The sequence below is a fragment of the Onychostoma macrolepis genome, chromosome 01 (assembly GCF_012432095.1).
Source record: "Onychostoma macrolepis isolate SWU-2019 chromosome 01, ASM1243209v1, whole genome shotgun sequence".
Classification (NCBI taxonomy): Eukaryota; Metazoa; Chordata; class Actinopteri; order Cypriniformes; family Cyprinidae; genus Onychostoma; species Onychostoma macrolepis.
The window spans coordinates 44,925,405-44,949,873 of NC_081155.1; the positions used below are offsets into that span (position 1 = coordinate 44,925,405).

Genomic DNA, 24,469 nt, shown 5'->3' on the forward strand with positions numbered 1-24,469 from the left:
CCTAAACCTACCATCTCAACCCCTAAACCTACCATCTCTATTCCCTAGATGTGGATCCAACCCCGCTCCCTGGATCTTTGTTCTGCAGTGAGGGGCTACTGGCTGAGTCAGCCGGCTGCTCTCGAAACGCTATCGCGGTACTCTGATGCCACACGTGACAGTGACGTGGCGTCGGTTCAAGTTGGACAAATTTTCTAACCGGCATGCACTGCTTCAAGTCAGCCGCCGATCGGTCTGTACCATAGACTGTAAAAAAGATGGACGACGCGTCTCCGCTTCCTTCCATTATAGAAAAGTGAAGCGAATACATCTCAGTATGGCCGCTGCCATCTTGAGTAAATGACGTCATTTGGAGCCCGAGTCTGCGCAGTAGAGATTCGTTTGGAGCCCGAGTCTGCGCAGTAGAGTCGTGAGGTGGAGCCGCGGAATCAAACTCCCGCCCAAACTCCTGCAGACCCAATCAACCATAACGACACGCCCCATTTTTATAGCATCAAATTACTAGCTAAAATCAAACTTATCACAAAAACGAACAATTGAACATATATCAGCGTGATAACAACTACCTTAAATTACTAAAACCATATTTCGGAAAATTGTATTGGAAGTGTAATTTATTTTTTTATTTTGACTGAAGTCCCATTCGTTTACATGGAGAGGGCGGGGTTTATGACCTGTACTGCAGCCAGCCACCAGGGGGCGATCAAAGAGCCAGCAGCTTCACTTTTAAGGACGAGTGAGACACACCTGGTCTGTACGCATGGCCGCGGGAACTAGGGGTGCTGAGGGTGCTGTAGCACCCCCCATTCAATTTCATGTGAATGTTCACGCGATATTACCGTAATTTTACATTCCGACTTGTAAAAACCATTCACGTCCTCGTCCTTTTTATGAGCTCTTTTCCGAAGCATTCTCGCTTCTCAAGACGGCCACCGTCAATAAGAACTGCTCTTTAATTGCACTCTAGTCTCTGGTCAAACGCGCTCAAACCACTGCTAGTCTAATCTGTAGCCTAATGTAATCTATTAACTACACCAGTGGTTCCCAACCTGGGGGTCGCCAGAATTCACAGCGGGGGCACAGGAGCAGATATATTTTGAGGTTGGGCTGGACGATAAAACGATAACTACAATTATAGTGATATAATTTTCCTCAATAAAACAAGTTTGATAAACATTCAATGTGATGTTTATGCGGGAAAAGCGGAACAAAACAGCGCTACTCATTTGAACCGCGCCACACGGACCATATCCGCTCGGTTCAAACAGCGGCGCAGCGCAGAGCGAGCTGACTAGAGCAGATGTGTTTACTCGCCAATCAGGCAACCAATGAGAAGCGCTTGAATTCAGCAAAGAACACAAACGACTGGTATAAACTAGTATCAGTCGATATCAGTCAACTGATATAAACTAGTTTAAATCCAGATAAAACAGCGCTGACAAACAGCAGAAAAACGCTGTGTGCAACAATACAGTCAGAAGGCTTTTCAGTCAACAAATCGCCATCGTTTACCAGGGATTTACTGTAGTAACATTAACTACACCATGGTATTGTGGCAGAAATGTGTGGTATTTATATCAAATTTATTAATTCAATTCAATTCAAGTTTATTTGTATAGCGCTTTTTACGGTACAATCGTTGCAAAGCAGCTTTACAGGAAATTAAGTTTCTACTATACACATACACACATATATATATATATATATATATATATATATATATACATATACACATGCATGCATACACATATGCACACATATATACACATACATATGTGAAGAAGAAACCCAATATATTTAAGTTATGACAGACTTAACTTGGTAATTGTGTAATTATTATATTAATGTAGACGTGTATTAAATGTATTAAAGGAGTAATGGAATGTAATTACACTATATTTGTGATTAAGCTATAGGCTAGCGTTTGTGCATTTATAGTAAATGTATTTAGATGTATTTATATAAATAGGCTACCTAGAAACCATATAGGTGGATTTTACCACAGTACTGAGGTGCTATATGTGTGGTTTTAAGATTACCATATGCGTACGTAGGGGGGGGCCCATGAAAAAGGTTGGAAACCACTGCTCTATGTCATCTGCAATACTTTCTCGTAGGCAGATCTGGTTAGTACAAACCTCCCTGCCTGACACTATCAGAAAAAACTGACTTACATGCCAGTTACTCCTGGTCGAGTTTTTCACCCAGATTCTCAAGCAATGCTTGACAAAGCAGAACAAGCACGCTGTAGAAGAGAGTCAGTGAAGCGCACATTTGGTCGCTCTAGGATACCTAGACAGTCATATCAAGGCTGTCAGCCTCCTCAGCCTCCCACTTTAATCGGCCACAACCATGGGAGTTTGGTGGAAGACAGAACAGTCATTTTCGGACATTTGATGACAGTTGAAGTGCCAGGTGGGAACCATAGCGCAAACAGGTGGCTCAGTCCGGTCATCAGTTAGGGATGCACCGCAGAGAAAGCGGAATCCCAGGGGCTCAGGCTGGGTAGATTACTTTCAAATTATAATCCCTTACTGATTCCAGATTACATGACAAAATTGTAGTCAGTAACGTAATCCGTTACATTACACATTTTAGGTAATATAATCAGATTACTTTTAGATTACTTTTGATTTAACTTGTTTATCACATTGATTTAAATAGCATTATATTGTACTATAATGATGTAAAAAATGCAAAGAGTAAGAAAACTTGTTCCATTCATTGTAATTTACAACATGAAGTGCATTAAACATTATATTACATCAAGGTTTCCCAAACTAGGGTTCGTAAAGGAACTGCAGAAGGGTTGTGAGTTTAATGAAAAGCTGACAATGAATTAAGTCATAAAACATTTAAATGAAAATAAATCATTTTAAAACAAACTCCCTTTCTTTTCTTTTTTTAAAATTTGAACTCCTTTTCGAGGAAAGTCTTTTCAATGCTCTAACTGAGGGAAGGAGGTTGTTCCCCAAAATCTCGCAATACATGGCCCCGGTCATCCTCTCCTTAATACAGTGCAGTCGCCTGTCCCATGTGCAGAAAACACCCCCAAAACATGATGCTACCACCCCATGCTTCACAGTAGGGATGGTGTTCTTGGGATGGTATTCATCATTCTTCTTCCTCCAAACACGTTTAGTGGAATTATGACCAAAAGTTCTATTTTGGTCTCATCTGACCACATGACTTTCTCCCATGACTCCTCTGGATCATCCAAATGGTCATTGGCAAACTTAAGTCGGGCCTGGACATGTGCTGGTTTAAGCAGGGGAACCTTCCGTGCCATGCATGATTTCAAACCATGACGCCTTAGTGTATTACCAACAGTAACCTTGGAAACGGTGGTCCCAGCTCTTTTCAGGTCATTGACCAGCTCCTCCCGTGTAGTTCTGGGCTGATTTCTCACCTTTCTTAGGATCATTGAGACCCCACGAGGTGAGATCTTGCATGGAGCCCCAGTCCGAGGGAGATTGACAGTCATGTTTAGCTTCTTCCATTTTCTAATGATTGCTCCAACAGTGGACCTTTTTCACCAAGCTGCTTGGCAATTTCCCGTAGCCCTTTCCAGCCTTGTGGAGGTGTACAATTTTGTCTCTAGTGTCTTTGGACAGCTCTTTGGTCTTGGCCATGTTAGTAGTTGGATTCTTACTGATTGTATGGGGTGGACAGGTGTCTTTATGCAGCTAACGACCTCAAACAGGTGCATCTAATTTAGGATAATAAATGGAGTGGAGGTGGACATTTTAAAGGCAGACTAACAGGTCTTTGAGGGTGAGAATTCTAGCTGATAGACAGGTGTTCAAATACTTATTTGCAGCTGTATCATACAAATAAATAGTTAAAAATCATACATTGTGATTTCTGGATTTTTTTTTAGATTATGTCTCTCACAGTGGACATGCACCTACGATGACAATTTCAGACCCCTCCATGATTTCTAAGTGGGAGAACTTGCAAAATAGCAGGGTGTTCAAATACTTATTTTCCTCACTGTATATACATATACACATGCATGCATACACATATGCACACATGCACACATATATACACATACATATGTGAAGAAGAAACCCAATATATTTAAGTTATGACAGACTTAACTTGGTAATTGTGTAATTATTATATTAATGTAGACGTGTATTAAATGTATTAAAGGAGTAATGGAATGTAATTACACTATATTTGTGATTAAGCTATAGGCTAGCGTTTGTGCATTTATAGTAAATGTATTTAGATGTATTTATATAAATAGGCTACCTAGAAACCATATAGGTGGATTTTTACCACAGTACTGAGGTGCTATATGTGTGGTTTTAAGATTACCATATGCGTACGTAGGGGGGGCCCATGAAAAAAAGGTTGGGAACCACTGCTCTATGTCATCTGCAATACTTTCTCGTAGGCAGATCTGGTTAGTACAAACCTCCCTGCCTGACACTATCAGAAAAAAACTGACTTACATGCCAGTTACTCCTGGTCGAGTTTTTCACCCAGATTCTCAAGCAATGCTTGACAAAGCAGAACAAGCACGCTGTAGAAGAGAGTCAGTGAAGCGCACATTTGGTCGCTCTAGGATACCTAGACAGTCATATCAAGGCTGTCAGCCTCCTCAGCCTCCCCACTTTAATCGGCCACAACCATGGGAGTTTGGTGGAAGACAGAACAGTCATTTTCGGACATTTGATGACAGTTGAAGTGCCAGGTGGGAACCATAGCGCAAACAGGTGGCTCAGTCCCGGTCATCAGTTAGGGATGCACCGCAGAGAAAGCGGAATCCCAGGGGCTCAGGCTGGGTAGATTACTTTCAAATTATAATCCCTTACTGATTCCAGATTACATGACAAAAATTGTAGTCAGTAACGTAATCCGTTACATTACACATTTTAGGTAATATAATCAGATTACTTTTAGATTACTTTTGATTTAACATTATATTACATCAAGGTTTCCCAAACTAGGGTTCGTAAAGGAACTGCAGAAGGGTTGTGAGTTTAATGAAAAGCTGACAATGAATTAAGTCATAAAAACATTTAAATGAAAATAAATCATTTTAAAACAAACTCCCTTTCTTTTCTTTTTTTAAAAAATTTGAACTCCCTTTCGAGGAAAGTCTATTCACCTATCTTAATGAATTGGGGGAATTCTGAAATCTCAAAAACTGCTCGCTGAACTCACAATTAAATTACATGCCAAATCAACAACAAAAATCTGAAATGAATTGCCCCATGAATGTTGTTTCACGATTGGCCAAATTCACCACATGACAACAATGTGTTTCTAACATCTTCAAATCCAATCTGTTCACAAATATTATTTTACTTGGAAAATATCACATTTATGTGAAAAAATGGACTAAAGCGAAGCCAAACTTTGAACATTTTATAGGAGAGATTAAACAATATGGTACTACATTACAAAAAATCTGCTCTCGCCGGTGTTCTGAAATATTCGGTGTCTGAGATTTTCGGTGACGCTGGGCGGAGCATACATGAATATTCATGAGTTTCCTGTTTCGCGTTAAAGCGCCACTGAAAATATTGACTATGTTTTCAGAAAAAGAAATGCTTCAAAGTGTGATGAAGTTCAGCAGGTATTTAGGCTACTGTTAATTTAAGCACAATAGTTTGTAGATTGTGTGGTATGTTATGTTTAATTATTACAGCTATTAAATTGTTGATGTGCCTGAGGATACACTCCAACTTACTGAGCCAACAAACATTTTTGTTTATGTACCTAATTTATTTAGACAATCTTTAAAACAGTTAATAACTGATATAAATGTATCTTTGCTGTTGTTGACATAATAAAGTTTCAGTTGTGATCATTCTGTGGTGTTTCTTATTGTTTGCTCAGTTGGTAGCTTATATAACATCAACCCAACTTTAGTAATAAATTAATGTTTTTGTAATATACATAAATTGTAATATAATCATTCTTAACACAGTGCTCCAAATGGTTAGAAACATGGTAGCTATTTAGCATTTATGAATACAATAAAGACAGCAGGTTATTTTGGTGCTAGTTTTAATCGCAAATGTGTGTTTAGAGAAGACAACATAACCTAACCCTTTAATCGCCGATGGACCACATTTTCTACCCCCCCCCCCTCTATTTCTATTCTATTCTATTCTATTGACTGAATGGCTAGATGACAGAGACCAGTGGTGCACAATTACATGTAATGACCAATTATATATAAGACTCATTTATTAGATTTTGCACTGTTGTGTTGAAGATGGATGAGGCTAAATTCAAAGCACTGACAGACTTTAAAAGATTTGGAAAGATACCTCAGGGTCTTTCCAGACATGACAAATTCATATTTCTAAGAAGAGCTAAAAGCTTCATTTTTGAAAGTCAGTCATGTAAAATGTACATCTGGATTTAGTGGCTTCACTGGTTGTTTATATTTGTATACTTTTAGATGAAGCTTTGTATTATATTAAAAAGAAGGTACTTTGGCAAAAGTGGTCAGCAAGGAAAAAGTGCCCAAGAAATTTTTGAAGAGCTCCACAGCAGCCCAATAGGTGCTCACTGTGGCATTCAAAAAACCCTGAATGCCATAAGCAAGCGCTTTTATTGGCCTGGTATGTCTGTGGACATAAAAAAATGGGTGAGTTTAATATGTGAATCCTTCGTCATGTTTTCATACATCTATTATTCCATCAAAACTGATTTTGATCATATATTTTAGGTCAAACACTGTGCTGCTTGTCAAAAAAAGCAATGTTCTCTGAAGAACTCAACAGAATATACCCCTATCATGGTAATTCATGTTTTTATGAAAAACACAAGGAATGTTTTTGTTACAGCAATTTTATATATTAAACATGAATGTTTATTAGGTGGCACAGCCTTGGGATATTGTGGGGATGGATTTAGTGGGAAAGCTCGAACCAACGAAAGAAGGCTACCAGTACATCTGTGTCCCCCCCCCCCCCCCCTCCACATACACATTTGTACATAAAACTTAACACCAAATCATTTGATGTCTTTAATTTATTCCGCATTATAACTTCATTTCTTTATAGAACTGTGCAAATTAATATGTGGTATGTTACTTTAGCTACTTAAATCATGTGAAATGATTTTCGCTAACTAAGTACTACAATCTGTTATTTATCAGCTGAACAAGCAAAACTAAATATTGTATCAGATCTTTATGCCACCTTAGATATTTGTGTACAAGTTATCAAACAAAACTTTAAAAGACCCTGGAAAGGGTTTATAACACATGTTAATGGTATATCCTAATGACAGGCAGGCAAATCAGTTGCTGTAATCATGAAATCAAACATAACATATACAATCTACAAACTATTGTGCTCAGATAAACAAAACTTCAAAAGCTAAAAAAAAAAAAAAATAGCTAAATGAGCTAGATCGCCACTGTCGCTGAAACATAATTACATTACGTAAAACTTTCTGTGCGGTGATGATCCTAGAGTGCACTGATATTTTCAGTGGCGCTTTAACGCGAAACAGGAAACTCATGAATATTCATGTATGCTGTGTTCATTATTATCTTCTCGAGGATGGAACTAATTTGAAGCCGGTTAGTTTTAAAAAGATAGCATGGCATTGTAACGTTAGCCCAATTTACAATACCAAATGATTGTGGAGTATTTTAGGTAATTATATTAACGGCAGACTCTGTCGTGGCCTAATTTTTTCCAAGTTAGTATTTTAAGTTATTATCCTCCTACGCCTTGCCAATGGCATGTAATATTAAGTTAGTCTGATTCAAATGATTATACCGCGTGTATCTATCTATCGATATATATATATATATCAACATGTTTGTAAATCTCAACACATTTTACTATGCTGTTTACTATGTGTTTTATGTACATTTCTTATTTATATATAATACTATGGCTGGATATAATATCCGGCATATAGTACATTGTTTGTAGGTACTTTTTGTTGATGTAACATGTTATCCGAAAGCTACCAGTAACTACAGAAATTGTTGAATGTTGACTAACATACTCTCTCATATTTTATTAATTAGGTGAAGATGTGAAGAAAGCAGTGGGTGAGACAGTTTCTTTTCGTCCAGACACATTAGAATCTCCTGTCACCAGCATTGTATGGAAACATGTTAGTCTTTCTACTGTGAAGGCGATTGAATGGGACGTTGATGATGGTGTTATCATCCCGAATCAGAGATTCAAAGACATCACAACTCTTGATGAGAAAACTGGACAAATCACTATAACTAATTTAAAAGTCGAGCATAGTGGAGAGTATACCATTGACATCAACAGTAAAGAGCAGGGACAAAGATTCAGCTTGGAAGTTATGGGTGAGTGGATATTATTATATTAGTTAATATTAATTCTGTTAAAGCATCATATTATAATTCTGGTTGTTTTTACAAAAACGAACATAAAAAGAAAAACAGCACCGTGGTGCAGTAATTGGATCAGATTGTAATACCATGGTACTTCGATAAATATGCACCAGTGAATTTACATGCTACTGCAAGGTACTTCCAGGAATCCCACGGTAGATGCTCAAAAACACTGTAGTACAATGGTACTACTTTATGTTATGGTTTGTATTCACGTACAGTGTAGGGTTGTGTGATATTGACAATATACAGTATATATAAATTATTATATGGGTAAATTATTACATTTAATAACTATATTTAATTAGAACAATAATACACCATTAGACTGTTACCATTGAAATAAAATCAGTACCAACAAAATCCATTTTGCGCTGCAGAGGCACAGAATCAGCAGCACCTGATTTAAAAAAAAATAACACTGAAATATGAAGTAGGCTAATTAAAAAATGGAATTATATGTTTAAATATGAAACTAAAACTGCCAGTAAGTGGCAGCAAGTCACAGTCTTGATGAGTGAGTCATTCAAATGACTGATTCATTCAGGATTGAAGCAAATGACTGTCTTTATCAATTAGATATTGATTCATTCACTCAAACAATTAGTTCAAAACATGCTGATATTCATTCAATAACAAAGCACCTATGTATTTTGTATGAGACACGCAATGGTTCTGCTCTTGATTTGTAACCATATTTATTGCCATTTTAACTGCATCCTAACAGGCTTCATCACACAATGAATGCTTGGACTTTCAAAGTGTATTTTTGTCTGGTTTTTGCAGAAGTGAGTGATATACTCAATTATATCAGCTCGCACTTTGTTAAAACAACAGTTACATTATTGTTGACGATACATATACAGGGATTAAAGTTCTCCGTCGCTACGACGGATTTCCGTTAATTGCAGCGAGTCTACGACTGTTCTCTTTTATAGGTTCACTCAACGCTGCGTAAGCTAAGACGCTTTGGGGAACGCCCTCTGGGTGTGCCGATTGTCTGAAGCCCTTATAGAATCACGCCAGTTCATTGGCTGATGGCGCGGATGCCGTCTTCGACGTTCTTACGTCGCCTCCTTATACTGGCAAATGCGCCATCTGCTCCTCAGATTTCTCTGCCTTCACGAAGCGGCCATATTAGCCCTTCTGTTGCGATTTTTCTGGCCCGATTTTGATCGTTTTTTTCTTGGGATTTCTTCGTCTGCACTTCGGCGACTGCAGGCCCGACAGGCCTGCCGCTTCAGCTCCATCGAGTCACTCCTGACTCTCGGGTCAGGATGAGGAGAGTTTTTCCAGAATCCTTACGAGGCAGGGCCAGACCATTCAAACGTTTCTGCCCACCTCTAACACACTCTCCTCACTCAGATCTGTCACTTTGAGGCTCCAGGGCATTCGTGTACTCAACTACCTGGATGATTGGCTTATCTTGGCACACTCCAGGGAGTCAGTGAGCCGTCACAGGGATGTCGTCCTATGCCACATTCGTGCTCTTGGCCTCAGAATGAACACCAAGAAGAGTGTTCTCTCCCCTTCTCAACAAACTGTGTTTTTGGGAGTGCACTTGGATTCCATTCAAATGCAGGGCCGTCTGGCTCCTGACCGGATTTCAGGCCTCAATACATGTTTGGCCCGCTTCAAGCTTGTCTATCATGTCTCCGTGAGCACTTGTCGCAGGCTCTTAGGCCTCATGACCGCAGCCTCCCCTGTACTACCTCTGGGGTTGCTTCACATGAGGCCGTTCCTTTGGTGGATGAAACTTTCAGGGGTCCACTCCACAGGACCAGCCACTCGCCTAGTAAGGGTGTCGCGCAGTTGCCTTCGCACCCTTTTAATATGCCGGGACCCCCTTTTTCTCCAGAGTGGAGTCAGAATGGGCGCGATTCACTGTCGTCAGATGGTCACGACGGACGCATCCCTGACAGGCTGGGGCGCTGTCTTCAAGGGCAGACCGGCCTGGAGCTGAGAGCTGTCTTCTTGGCATTGATTCACTTTCTCCCCTCACTCAGGGCGTGTCGTGATTGTCAGAACACACAACATGGCGGTAGTGTCCCATATAAATTGCCAAGGGGGTTCACGGTCGTGCACCCTAAACAGGCATGCATGCCGTCTCCTCCTTTGGGCTCAGAACAAGTTCCTCTCCTTGAGAGCGGTTCACGTCCCGGGAATATTGAACCTTGTAGCCGACTTTCTGTCGAGACATAAGCTCAGGTTGGGGGAGTGGATGTTGAACCGCCAAACTGTAGCCCAGATTTGGAATATGTTCGGCAAAGCGGAAGTGAACCTCTTTGCGTCGCAGAAGTTGTCCCAATGCCCGCTTTGGTTCTCCTTGAGTTCCCCGGCACCTCTGGGCATAAATGTGTTCACTCACCCTTGACCGGACACGAGACTGTACGCGTTTCCGCCCATCAAGCTGATTCCGGCAGTTCTTTGCAGGGTCAAGGAGAGCGGAGTTCATCTCCTTCTCGTAGCCCCGTTCTGGCCATCCCAGACGTGGTTTTCGGAGCTGATTCCTCTTCTGTATCAGCATCCTTGGGAGATTCCGATCAGGCAGGACCTGCTCTCTCAGCTTCAGGGCAAGATCTGGCACCCTCAACCCGAGATCTGGAAGCTGTGGGTATGGCCCATCCAGGGTCACAGGTTTTGACTTCTGGCCTTCCTGCTGAGGTTCAGGAGACTAGTGCTAGAGCCCCCTCCACTAGGAAGCTGTACTCTTCCAAATGGAAGGTCTTTGAGTCTTGGTGTTTAGCCCACGCAGTGGACCCAGTCGGCTGCCCTATTGGTTCAGTGCTAGAGTTCCTGCAAGAGAAACTTGTGGCAGGGGCAGCTGCTACCACCTTAAGGGTTTATGTTGTGGCCATCGCCTCTTGGAGAGAGCTGGATGAGATTCCCCTGGGGAGACATCAGTTGGTCTCTGCGTTTATGCGTGGTGTCTGGCGTCTGAGACCAGTACGCCCCATTGGAGTTCCTTCTTGGGACTTATCAGTCATCCTTGAAGGTCTAATGGTAGCCCCATTTGAGTCCTTAGAGTCAGCTCCAGAATGGATTCTGACTCTGAAGGTTACTCTTTTGTTGGCGCTAACGTCTTTGAAAAGATAAGGAGAGTGACAGCTTTTAATAATTATTAAGGGAGTTTGCAAATGTGATATTGATTTAATACAACAGATCAATAAACAAGTACTGCATGATTTTGCTCTATATCATCAACGAAAATAGTTCCAAATAAAGTAACAGCTGAGCCGCTGCGCATCTCTAAAAGCAAACACAGCGTTGTTTCATTCATGAATGAAAGTGTGTTTTTGAACGAATCTAGTGAGTCAGTGATTTATGATTCCCCATTCACAAAGACAGTCACTTGCTTCGTTTCTGAATGAATCATCCGTGCGAACGAATCAATTGAATAAATGATTCAGTGCTAAAATCAGTGACATACCGCCACCTGCTGTCGGTTTCAGTTTCATTTTTAGCTTATAATTTCAGTTATTTAAATCATTTAATATTTCTGTATTCAAAATTTTATATTTAAAACATGAATCTCCACATTTAATTGCACTCATGCCACCTCTGAGCCTCATATGATTGGTAACTTATTTGTCTTATTCTACTTCTTATTATATTGTTTTAAATAGAAGTTTTAAAAAGCTTATAACCATACATTTTTGAATTTGACAAAGATGAAAATGATGCCATTGCAAAGGTAAAAGGGGGTGGTTGTCGGGAGGAAAGAATGGATGAGTGGATATTATTATATTAGTTAATATTAATAATATTAATAATATTATCCGTGTTTCACTCCATTTCAAATCGTGCTCACGGAAAGCGCTCGAGAAACAGTATCTCCTCCGCGGCTCTATGCTTTCAGCTCGCTTTTTCTTTTCTTTTTTTGTCTCGAGCGAGAGACTGTACAACATTCACGTTACATGATTTGACTGATTTTCACGTAGAGCGGGTGACAGCGCACCGCATTAAAATAAATGATCATTCATGTTTTCATAACGGCTAGCCAAACTCAAACACGAAACTGAAATTAAAACATCTTTGAGAGCAAGGGCCTCCTGGTGATTCGGGGGCCCTACGCAGCTTGCGTATTCTGCGTATAGGGAGGATCTGCTCTGGACAGGTATGGCTGTGGAATGGGGTTTGGCCAAGGAAAGATTTTCAGTCAAAATATTATTTTTTTTTGCTTTAACCCCTGCATATAGCACACCCTGAGTATCACAATATTACTCTCTGATACCATTATTGTAGTGTCAGATCTCTTTTTGCATGGCTATTGTGTTTGTGTTTGATTTCATTTTGCTTTCTCAGTGGAGAGAAAGATCATATGTTTTTCATTGTTTCTTTCACAGAGCGGGTCCCCAAACCTAAGACAACTATAGAGGAGAGCAGTAACCCTGATGTTGTGTATTTAATATGTGAGTACAGTGGAACGATCATCTGGAGGAATTCTGCTGGAGAAACACTGAATGGTTCAAAGCACCATCGCACAGGAGAATTCATCACAGTAAAGAAAAAAGGAAATCCAGAAAACTACTACACCTGCACACTAGAGAACGCAGTGAGTGATGAGACCAGTGATCCGGTCTATGAGAGAGATCTGTTTAAGACGGGTATGACAGCAAATTACTTCAATATTAAATTCCAAAGAAAAAAATCAGATCAGGTCATTCTTTATGTTTAGGTGTTGAGATGAGTTGCTTTTCTATTTAGAAATTGCTTTTACATTCAACAAATATATGACAACAGTCACACTAAAAATATATGAATGTCATTGTGTTAGACAGCTCTTTTCCACCCAAAAAGGATATCAGTGTGGGAAATATTGCACTTTTTTTTTTTTTCAAGTTTGTTTGTTTTTACCAAACACCTCATGAAGAGACAGTAAGCAAGTTCCGTAGTATTCGTAGTATCCGTAGTATGAGTTTTGTGATCCGTTGCACCACTTAATATATATCAACATGTTTATTTACTATGCTGTTTACTATGTATTTTATGTACATTTCTTATTTAGATATAATCCTGTTCTGTAGTTACCAGTAACTACAGAAATTGTTGAATGTTGACTAACATACTCTCTCATACTTTATTATTTAGGTGAAGATGTGAAGAGAGCAGTGGGTGAGACAGTTTCTTTTCGTCCAGACAAATTAGAATCTCCTGTCACCAGCATTGTATGGAAACATTTTAGTCTTTCTACTGTGAAGGTGATTGAATGGGACGTTGATGATGGTGTTATCATCCCGAATCAGAGATTCAAAGACATCACAACTCTTGATGAGAAAATTGGACAAATCACTATAACTAATTTAAAAGTCGAGCATAGTGGAGAGTATACCATTGACATCAACAGTAAAGAGCAGGGACAAAGATTCAGCTTGGAAGTTATGGGTGAGTGGATATTATTATATTAGTTAATATTAATACTGTTAAAGCATCATATTATAATTCTGGTTGTTTTTACAAACAAACATAAAAAGAAAAACAGCACCGTGGTGCAGTAATTGGATCAGATTGTAATACCATGGTACTTTGATAAATACCATGATACTGTAATTCATGCACCAGTGTATTTACATGCTACTGCAAGGTACTTCCAGGAATACCACGGTAGATGCTCAAAAACACTGTAGTACAATGGTACTACTTTATGTTATGGTATGTATTCACGTACAGTGTAGGGTTGTGTGATATTGACTATATATATATATATATATATATATATAAATATAAATTATTACATGAGTAAATTTTAATTAGAACAATAATACACCATTAGACTGTTACCATTGAAATAAAATCGGTACCAATAAAATCCATTTTGCGCCGCAGAGGCACAGAATCAGCAGCACCTGATTTAAAAAAATAACACTGAAATATGAAGTAGGCTAATCAAAAAATGGAATTATATGTTTAAATATGAAACTAAAACTGCCAGTAAGTCACAGTCTTGATGAGTGAGTCATTCAAATGACTGATTCATTCAGGATTGAAGCAAATGACTGTCTTTATCAATTAGATATTGATTCATTCACTCAAACAATTAGTTCAAAACATACTGATATGTTCATTCAATAACAAAACACCTATGTATTTTGTATGAAACACGCAATGGTTCTGCTCTTGATTTGTAACCATATTTAATGCCATTTTAACTGCATCCTAACAGGCTTCATCACACAATGAATGCTTGGACTTTCAAAGTGTATTTTTGTCTGGTTTTTGCAGAAGTGAGTGACATACTCAATTATATCAGCTCGCACTTTGTTAAAACAACAATTATATTATTGCTGATGATACATATAGCACCATAGACTGTAAAAAAAGATGGACGACGCGTTTCCGCTTCTTTCCACTATAGAAAAGTGAAGCCCAAGCATCTCAGTATGGCTGCTGCCATCGGGAGCCCGAGTCTGTGCAGTAGAGACTCGTTTGGAGCCCGAGTCTGTACAGTAGAGACTCGTTTGGAGCCCGAGTCTGTGCAGTAGAGTCGTGAGGTGGAGCCGCGGTACCAAACTCCCACCCAAACTTCTGCAGATCCAATCAACCATAACGACACGCCCCGTTTTTATAGCATCAAATTACAAACTTATCACAAAAACGATCAATTGAACACACATCAGCGTGATAACAACTACCTTAAATGACCAAAACCTTATTTCGGAAAATTGTACTGGAAGTGTAATTTATTTTTTTATTTTGACTCAAGTCCCATTCGTTTACATGGAGAGGGCGGGGTTTATAACCTGTACTGCAGCCAGCCACCAGGGGGCGATCAAAGAGCCAGCAGCTTCACTTTTCAGGACGTGTGAGGCACACCTGTATAGCACACCCCAAGTATCACAATATTACTCTCTGATACAATTATTGTAGTGTCAGATCTCTTTTTGCATGGCTATTGTAATTGTGTTTGATTTCATTTTGCTTTCTCAGTGGAGAGAAAGATCATATGTTTTTCATTGTTTCTTTCACAGAGAGGGTCCCCAAACCTAAGACAACTGTAGAGGAGAGCAGTAACCCTGATGTTGTGTATTTAATATGTGAGTACAGTGGAACGATCATCTGGAAGAATTCAGCTGGAGAAACACTGGAGGGCAATAAGAACCATAAGCCAGGAGAGTTTATCACAGTCAAAAACACAAGAAATCCAGAAAACTACTACACCTGCACACTAGAGAACGCAGTGAGTGATGAGACCAGTGATCCGGTCTATGAGAGAGACCTGTTTAAGACAGGTATGACAGCAAATTACTTCAATATTAAATTCCAAAGAAAAAAATCAGATCAGGTCATTCTTTATGTTTAGGTGCTAAGATGAGTTGCTTTTCTATTTAGAAATTGCTTTTACATTCAACAAATATATGACAACAGTCACACTAAAAATATATGAATGTCATTGTGTTAGACAGCTCTTTTCCACCCAAAGAGGATATCAGTGTGGGAAATATTGCAAATTTTTTTTTTTTCCAAGTTTGTTTGTTTTTACCAAACACCTCATGAAGAGACTTGTATTTGAATGAATAAAAATGGCATGAACTTTATTCCTGAATGGCGTTAAATATGTTGCTATGTTTCTTTCTTCAAAAAAGGAAACGCAGAGAAACACTAACCTAGCAACTGTTGCTTAAATAGGGATCAAAATAGAATTAAGGAAGCTCTCGGGTCACCATTGTACTCTGCTCTATTGTGACTATGAATATTGTGACGGGGTGGAAGAATCACGCGACAAGGAGAGCTCAAAATAAATACCCCGGAGGGTGGATTTATTCAATTAAAGTGCAGTGCAATAGGTGCAAGGTGGCTGGTGGCTGGTGGCTGAGGTGCGGTGCTCTCCGTGTGTGATTCGTGCCGTGCGGTGACAATTCCGTGGCTCCTTTTGTCAGGGCTGGGTCGGTCGGTCAGTCGCTGGCGTCTGAAATGAGAGAAGAGTGCACACATTAAGCCACAATCAGAGCGAAGTCCGTCTTCTCCCTCTCACCCAGCCGCGTCCGGCTTATATGGTTGGGGACTGATGAGCTTCAGGTGCGACCGGCCCAGCCCTGATGAGGCGGTGCAGGTGTTCCGCCTTTGTCTCCAGGGCAACGCTGATGAGAACTCGTCACACTCCCCCCCCCTAAGCGTTGTCCTGGTCCTGGAGGCAAAACAAGATGGCAGTAAGGGGGAAATTGGGGGTGGGCGGGGAGTGACCCCTGACAGACCTGCATAAGCTGACCAGATCCGAGAGAGTCGGTCGGCGTTGGCGTTGGAGGCTCCGGCCCGGTGACGGATGGTAAAGCAGAAGTCCTGGAGCGCGAGGAACCAGCGCGTCACCCTGGCGTTGGTGTCCTTTGCTTTTGCCATCCATTGCAGGGGAGCGTGGTCGGTGAGCAAGGTGAATCTTCGGCCCAACAGGTAATACCGCAGCTCCAGGACTGCCCACTTAATGGCCAGAGCCTCTCTCTCGACGGTCGCATAGTTCCTCTCGGCCTTTGTCAGCTTCCTGCTGATGTAGAGGACAGGGTGTTCCTCACCTTCCTGGACTTGGGACAGGACGGCTCCCAACCCTGTTTCCGACGCGTCTGTCTGCAGCAAGAAGGGGCAGCCGAAGTCCGGTGCTCGCAGGACTGGTCCCTCGGTCAGAGCGTGTTTGATTTGTTGAAAGGCCTTTTCTGTCACTGGGCTCCAGATGACACGCTCAGGCTGCCCCTTCTTGGTCAGGTCTGTCAAGGGGGCGGCTATGGAGGAAAAGTTAGGGATGAAGCAGCGGTAGTAACCCGCCAATCCCAGGAACGCTCGTACCTGGGTCTTCGTGGTGGGTCGCGGGGCATCGCGGACCGCCTCTACCTTCTTTTCCTGGGGTCGGATCAGGCCCCGTCCGACTCGGAAGCCCAGGTACTTGGCCTCGAAGAGCGCTAGGTGACATTTTCCTGGGTTGGCGGTGAGTCCAGCCTTCCGTAGTTCCGTAAGCACCCTCCGCAGACGGTCTAGATGGTCCTCCCAACGCTCCGAGTGGATCACCACATCATCCAAATATGCGGCCGCATATTGCTGGTGTGGACGGAGGACGATGTCCATAAGCCGCTGGAACGTTGCAGGAGCCCCGTGAAGGCCGAAGGGAAGGGTCCGGTACTGCCAGTGTCCCGAGGGGTGGAGAAGGCCGTCTTCGCTTGGCTTCGGCAGAGAGGGGACTTGCCAGTAGCCCTTGGTTATATCCAGGGTGGATATATACCGGCCCTTCCCAGGCGGTCCAATAGTTCATCCACTGGGCATTGGGTATCCGTCGAACTCCGACACTTCGCTGAGGCGCCGGAAGTCGTTGCAGAAGCGGAGGGTGCCGTCGGTCTCGGGACCAGGACGATGGGGCTGGACCATGGGCTGCGTGATGGTTCGATCACCCCAACTTCAGCATTTGTTGGACTTCCTCCTCGATAGCCTGCCGACGAGCCTCTGGGATCCGGTAGGGCCGTTGCTATGACTACTCCTGGCGGTGTTCGGATGTCATGCTGGACCAATTGGGTTTTCCGGGACAGGGAGAACACATCCGAAAACTGACCGACCAGGTGCTGCAGCTCAGCCTTCTGGGTTGCCGACAGATCGGGGTTGGTATCCACCAAGGCGGGTGTTACGGCAGCCAGGGCTACGGTTTCTTCTCTGGTCCCCACCCACTTTTTAAGCAAATTGATGTGGTATAACTGTTGGGAGCTCCTTCTCCTGGTTGTTGTACTCGGTAGGTCACTGGTCCGACTTTTTCCGTTATGGTGTAGGGCCCTGCCAGGTGGCCAGGAATTTGCAGGCTGAGGTGGGGACCAGTAACATAACCCGTCGCCTGCCTGGAATTCCCGAGGCTGAGCTGGCCTGTTGTAGTGGCGAGCTTGGGCCTGTTGGGCTTTGGCCAGGTGTTCCCGGACTAATGGCATGACACGGTCTATCCGGTGCCTCATCTCGGAGACGTGCTCGACAAGGGACCGGTGCGGGTGGGTTGTTGGCGTTCCCAAGCCTCCTTAGCGACGTCGAGCAGTCCCGAGGTTGCCTTCCAAGAGTAGCTCAAACGGAGTGAAGCCGGTGGACGCCTGTGGTACTTCCCGAATCCCGAAGAGGACGTAGGGTAGCATTTGGTCCCAGTCTCTCCTATCTTCGGCGGCGACTCGCCACAACATTTGTTTAAGGGTCTGGTTGAACCGCTCTACTAGGCCATCCGTCTGGGGGTGGTACACAGTCGTCCTCACTTGCTTCACCCGGAGCAGGCGGCAGAGGTCAGCCATTAGCCGGGACATAAACGGTGTTCCCTGGTCGGTCAGGATCTCCGAAGGGATGCCCACCCAGCTGAATAACAAGAAAAGTTCTTGTGCGATGGTCTTGGCGTTGGCCTTCCTGAGGGGGATGGCTTCGGGATACCGGGTGGCATAATCCACGATGACTAGGATGTGTTCATGTCCCCGGGCCGACTTTGGCAACGGCCCTACCAGGTCCATCCCGATGCGCTCGAAGGGCACCTCTATGATGGGCAGTGGGATGAGCGGCGAGGGGGGAGGGTGGTACGGCGATGTCTTCTGGCACTCGGGGCAGGCTTGGCAGTACCGTCGGACCTCGGCCTCCAGGCCGGGCCAGTGAAACCGGTCCCGGATTCTTTGGATAGTATTGCCTGCCCCGAGGTGTCCGGCTAGCGGGTGGGCGTGAGCCAAGTGCAGGACCGCTTCTGTCTTCGACCTGGGGACCACCAGCAACTTTTTTGTCTCCCCCCTTCGCTCGGCGACACAGTAGAGCAGGCCGTTCTCCACAACGAAGTGGGGGAGAGGATGGGGCTTGGGCTGGGTGTCCTTCCCTTCCAGGACACGCACTTGGGTCCAACAATGTTTCAGCCTCTCATCCTCTCGCTGGGCCCGGCCAAATGAGCCCCCTCCCGTGACCTGCTGGAACACATCATAAAAGAGATTAGTATTAGGGGAGGGGGACTCACCATCGCGTCCACTGTCCGAGGCCAGGAGAACGGGACGACCGCTGGGCTTCTTGGCAGCGCGTCGTCTACGGCGGCCCCCGTTGGGGTAGGCAGGCTGTGTGGTGGCGCGGAGCAGGGCCTCGAACCCCGGCCAGTCTCGTCCCAGCAGGACCGCCACGGGCAGGTCCTTCACCAGTCCCACATCCACTGGCCATGAACCTGGGGTCGCGGCGATGGTGAGGCGGCGCACGGGGACCTCCCGTGTATCCCCGTGGACACAGGTAATGGGTACTGTAGCTTTGGTCTCATGCGGTGGGGGCAGTATTCCTGTCTGGACGAGGCTGACGGCACTTCCGGAGTCTAGAACCGCCCTGTAATGCCGGTTACCAATCCTAACCGTGGCCGTTGGAGCCCCTTTCGGTAGTTCCTGATGGACGACACAGCCTGCCCACACGTCGGGGAAAGCCCCACGCGGGCGAGAATTTCCTTCTTCACCTCTTCGTAATTTTCCGCCGTTTCCGCTGGCAGGCTGAAGAAGGCGCGTTGGGCTTCGCCCGTGAGGAGGGGGGCCAGCGCTCGGGCCCAATCGTGGGGGTCCCATCGCTCCGTGATGGCCGTAGTTTCAAACATCTGTATGTATGATTCAACGTCATCGTGTGCGGTCATCTTCGGCAAGAGCTGGGCGGCCTGCACGCGCGGGTCGGGTAACGGAACGCGCTGGCGGGCGGCGGCGGGCGGCGATTTCCTGATCAGCCTGGCCTTGGCGCGTGGCCAGATGTTCGACAATCTGCTGCTGGCGCAGGCTGACGTCAGTCAATTGCCGGAGCAGTTCTTCCATCCTAGGGGAGGAGTACCAACCGTCCTAAAGTGCACAAGCGGGAGGAAAAAAAACGCTGATTAAAAGGTGGAGTTCACTTGCCGGTGAAATCTTCCGTTCATGCCCGCATTCTCCACCACTGTGACGGGGTGGAAGAATCACGCGACAAGGAGAGCTCAAAATAAATACCCCGGAGGGTGGATTTATTCAATTAAAGTGCAGTGCAATAGGTGCAAGGTGGCTGGTGGCTGAGGTGCGGTGCTCTCCGTGTGTGATTCGTGCCGTGCGGTGACAATTCCGTGGCTCCTTTTGTCAGGGCTGGGTCGGTCGGTCAGTCGCTGGCGTCTGAAACGAGAGAAGAGTGCACACATTAAGCCACAATCAGAGCGAAGTCCATTTTCTCCCTCTCACCCAGCCGCGTCCGGCTTATATGGTTGGGGACTGATGAGCTTCAGGTGCGACCAGCCCAGCCCTGATGAGGCGGTGCAGGTGTTCAGCCTTTGTCTCCAGGGCAACGCTGATGAGAACTCGTCACAATATGTACATCTACATGAACTCCTGAAAACTGCCTCTGCTCTCAGCGTCCTTTGGATCATAAAGATGGCTTGTAACAGATATTGTATTCTGGAGTTCTTATGTAGTTAGATTTAGTTTAGTTTAATTTATTTTACTATATTCTTTCAATGTATTTAGAAAGAAGTAAATGCTTTTGCCATTATTTTAAAATGTTTTTGCTAGTGTAAATTCCTATTCAGCCAGGTCATCTCAAAATATTATGTAATATTCAATTATTGCAATGTCAGACAAATATCAACTACCAAAATTTGTATTAGGTTTGAATAAATTTGCCATTTAAGAAATGGTGGCAAAAAGCAATTAATTGTTGCATGTTTTATTTTACGGGTTTATTGTTTTGTGTGTCTGTTAATAACTTTTTATTAATATTATTATTATTATTCATAATTCATATTCATAATTCATCCAAAAATTGAAATGATTTATTCACCCTCACATATTTCTGAATTTTCTCCCATGAAACACCCATATATTTTGAGATGTTAGTCAATGTGGTCCATTGATATTTGGACCCCATTATTCAAGTCATACAGGTTTGAAACAATACCAGGGTGAGTAAATGATTGGACGAAGAAAAAAAAACTCTGTCAATGACGCGACCTCTGTAGTACACACACACACACACACACACACACACACACACACACACACACACACACACTATATGAATGAACAGGTTTGACTACTTTAGTTATTTCCATTAATACAAATCTTGATGTATAAGCATATAATGATATTCTAGGGAATTTTATAGCAACAGTTTGGACGGAACCCTTTTCTATTCTAACATGACAATGCCTCTGTGTATAAGGCAAGGTTCAAAAAGAAATGATTGATTCAGTTATTTATTTTATTTTATTTTTAGACTGGACATTTTTAGACAGTATGACACTATTGTAAATCACTAGATCACATTTTTCATCTAGTGTAAGAACATTTGCTTTATTTAGTTTGGGCAGCTTATGCACTACTAACAAGTAACTCTTGGATGACTGCTTATGTTTAATCACACATATTGCAGTACACTAATGCAGAGACGTGCCTTGCTAATTAATTTTTTTTTTTTTTTTAATTAAAATCTGCATAAAGTTTGTAAATTATTCTGTAGAGATTGTAACAGTGGGTTTTAATTATATTACACTTGCAAATTCAAATAAATGTGAAAAAAGTTAGTTTATGGTGTACGGATGTTTACAATAAAAAGGTTTTAGAGATTTGAATGCAGGATTCGTCTTGTGTCCTCAAGCGCCCCCTGGATGAAGAACCACTGAACATTTGCCGCCTAATCCTGCACTGCATCGATAGTTAAGGCTCTTATACTTCACGAAGAAGAAAAAAAAACTATCAAAGTTGCTTTTATGTGAAGAGTCACAAACCAAAGCCTAATGATGTTGTTGTTGTTGTTTTTAATAATTCAGCTTTATGAAATGTATGTATGCTTTTTACTGTAGCCCTGCGTATATACAATATGTTTAAAGCAACCGTTTTAAAAATATTTATGCTAGGTGTGTTTACAGTTTAAATATATATACATATATACAGTATATATGTATGATGTGTGTGTGTGTATATGTGTGTATATGTATACACCAGAGGTTGCGTTAGACTTTAATATTATCCGTCATTTTGACGGACAGGGTCGTAAAAATTCCGTCATAATCTATTATTACCAGTCATTTAAATTTTCGTATTTTAATTATAATAACCCATTTAATTGCTTTTATTTTTGTTCACGTTTTCATTTTTAATAATGAACCTAAAGAACGAGCATATTGGCTCATGCATTTATTTATTTAAGAAGAGAACAGATGAACAGAGACTGCGTCAGTGACAGCGGAGGACACTTAAAACAACAAAATATGCTAGTGCTGGATAAAAAAAATAAAAATAAAACCGATTTATCTGTTTTAATAGATTTTATTTGTATGAACCAATATCGTTTCTTAACTCCCAATCGATGCTGTTTTCATTTGATGAATGCACAGTAACGTTAGACAATCGGCTACACTTTGCGCGTTGTTACTTTTGATATGAAATGCATGCAGTCTCAGGTTTCAAATTCTGTCCATTTTATTAGGAAATTAAAGCAATAAATACCGTGGCGTGATAGATCGCTGTAGACACCTCAGATCAAGCGATTCGCTTTACTATATTCGCCTGTGCGGAATCAAAGACATTTGACAAAGCAACAGACCTTTATTTTTGTTCTGGAGACGATCGCGCGCTCTGCTGCCTCACTGGAGCGCACTCGCCACCAACTGGACAGGGCTGGGAATTATATTTATAAACTACAATAGATCACCCTCAGTGTGTGCAATCTGCCAAAGTGACGGACGGCCTTCAGATTTTTCCGTCACTGCTAAAGAAATTCCGTCAATGACGCGACCTCTGTAGTACACACACACACACACTATATGAATGAACAGGTTTGACTACTTTAGTTATTTCCATTAATACAAATCTTGATGTATAAGCATATAATGATATTCTAGGGAATTTTATAGCAACAGTTTGGACGGAACCCTTTTCTATTCTAACATGACAATGCCTCTGTGTATAAGGCAAGGTTCAAAAAGAAATGATTGATTCAGTTATTTATTTTATTTTATTTTTAGACTGGACATTTTTAGACAGTATGACACTATTGTAAATCACTAGATCACATTTTTCATCTAGTGTAAGAACATTTGCTTTATTTAGTTTGGGCAGCTTATGCACTACTAACAAGTAACTCTTGGATGACTGCTTATGTTTAATCACACATATTGCAGTACACTAATGCAGAGACGTGCCTTGCTAATTAATTTTTTTTTTTTTAAATTAAAATCTGCATAAAGTTTGTAAATTATTCTGTAGAGATTGTAACAGTGGGTTTTAATTATATTACACTTGCAAATTCAAATAAATGTGAAAAAAGTTAGTTTATGGTGTACGGATGTTTACAATAAAAAGGTTTTAGAGATTTGAATGCAGGATTCGTCTTGTGTCCTCAAGCGCCCCCTGGATGAAGAACCACTGAACATTTGCCGCCTAATCCTGCACTGCATCGATAGTTAAGGCTCTTATACTTCACACAGTATTGTATTGTGTGGTCCGTGTATTACTCATATGAAGTCATATTTTAGTAACTTTTGCTAAAGAAATATGGAAGTGAGAGCCTATTTTGTGAACTTGACATTTACCTCACATGACTGGTGTTTACGAATCGGTTTCTTTAAGGTGTTTCTACCCTGCTAAAAAAACAAAAAAACAATAGCAGCCCAATAGAAACCATCACAGAAATTCCAGTGGTTTCCATTAAAATACCATTATAAACCTTTAGCTTTTTCCAGTAAAACCAGTACAAAATTCCCTTTTGTAGTGTGTTTTGGACATCTTTCCAATAAGATTTAACATCCCACCAATAGAATCCATCACATACCAGTAGACACCATTATAGTTTCCATTAAAACCAATACAATTCCCATTATAACTATTAAAACCATTACATTTTCTATTGTGTTTTGGGCAGGGCATAGATGTTGACCAAAAGTGTAAAACCTTTAGCCATTGTAAATAAATTTGTAATTGTGGTAACCACTCCTTTTTGTCATCTGATATTAAAAGTATGGAAAATTGATTTTTTAAATATTGCTGTCATCTGTATTCAACATCACTCAAATGTTTATTTAAATCTACAGTAGGCCTATATTCTTATGATGTAATCTGTGTTGCTTGCAGCTGCAGTATATATTTTTTGTTCATTGACTTTTTTTGTCACGTGGATCCTTGTTTTCCAGATATATAAAGAGACACAAAAACAAATTCA

At 42.0% G+C, this 24,469-nt stretch overlaps 2 protein-coding genes across 2 annotated transcripts; one reads left to right on the top strand and one right to left on the bottom strand.

Moving 5' to 3' along the window:
- The first annotated feature begins 6,612 nt into the window (after nt 1–6,612).
- LOC131544113 (uncharacterized) lies at nt 6,613–15,809 on the top strand. Its single transcript, XM_058782117.1, has 5 exons — nt 6,613–6,616; nt 8,018–8,311; nt 12,706–12,966; nt 13,451–13,744; nt 15,328–15,809. The coding sequence occupies exons 1-5, from the start codon at nt 6,613–6,615 to the stop codon at nt 15,657–15,659; spliced, it is 1,185 nt and encodes a 394-aa protein (XP_058638100.1). The 3' UTR covers nt 15,660–15,809.
- A 2,524-nt stretch (nt 15,810–18,333) lies between these two features.
- LOC131544123 (uncharacterized) lies at nt 18,334–22,834 on the bottom strand. Its single transcript, XM_058782145.1, has 2 exons — nt 22,759–22,834; nt 18,334–20,670 (listed from the first exon to the last, which is right to left on the bottom strand). The coding sequence occupies exon 2, from the start codon at nt 19,867–19,869 to the stop codon at nt 18,334–18,336; it is 1,536 nt and encodes a 511-aa protein (XP_058638128.1). The 5' UTR covers nt 19,870–20,670; nt 22,759–22,834.
- Nucleotides 22,835–24,469: the final 1,635 nt, after the last annotated feature.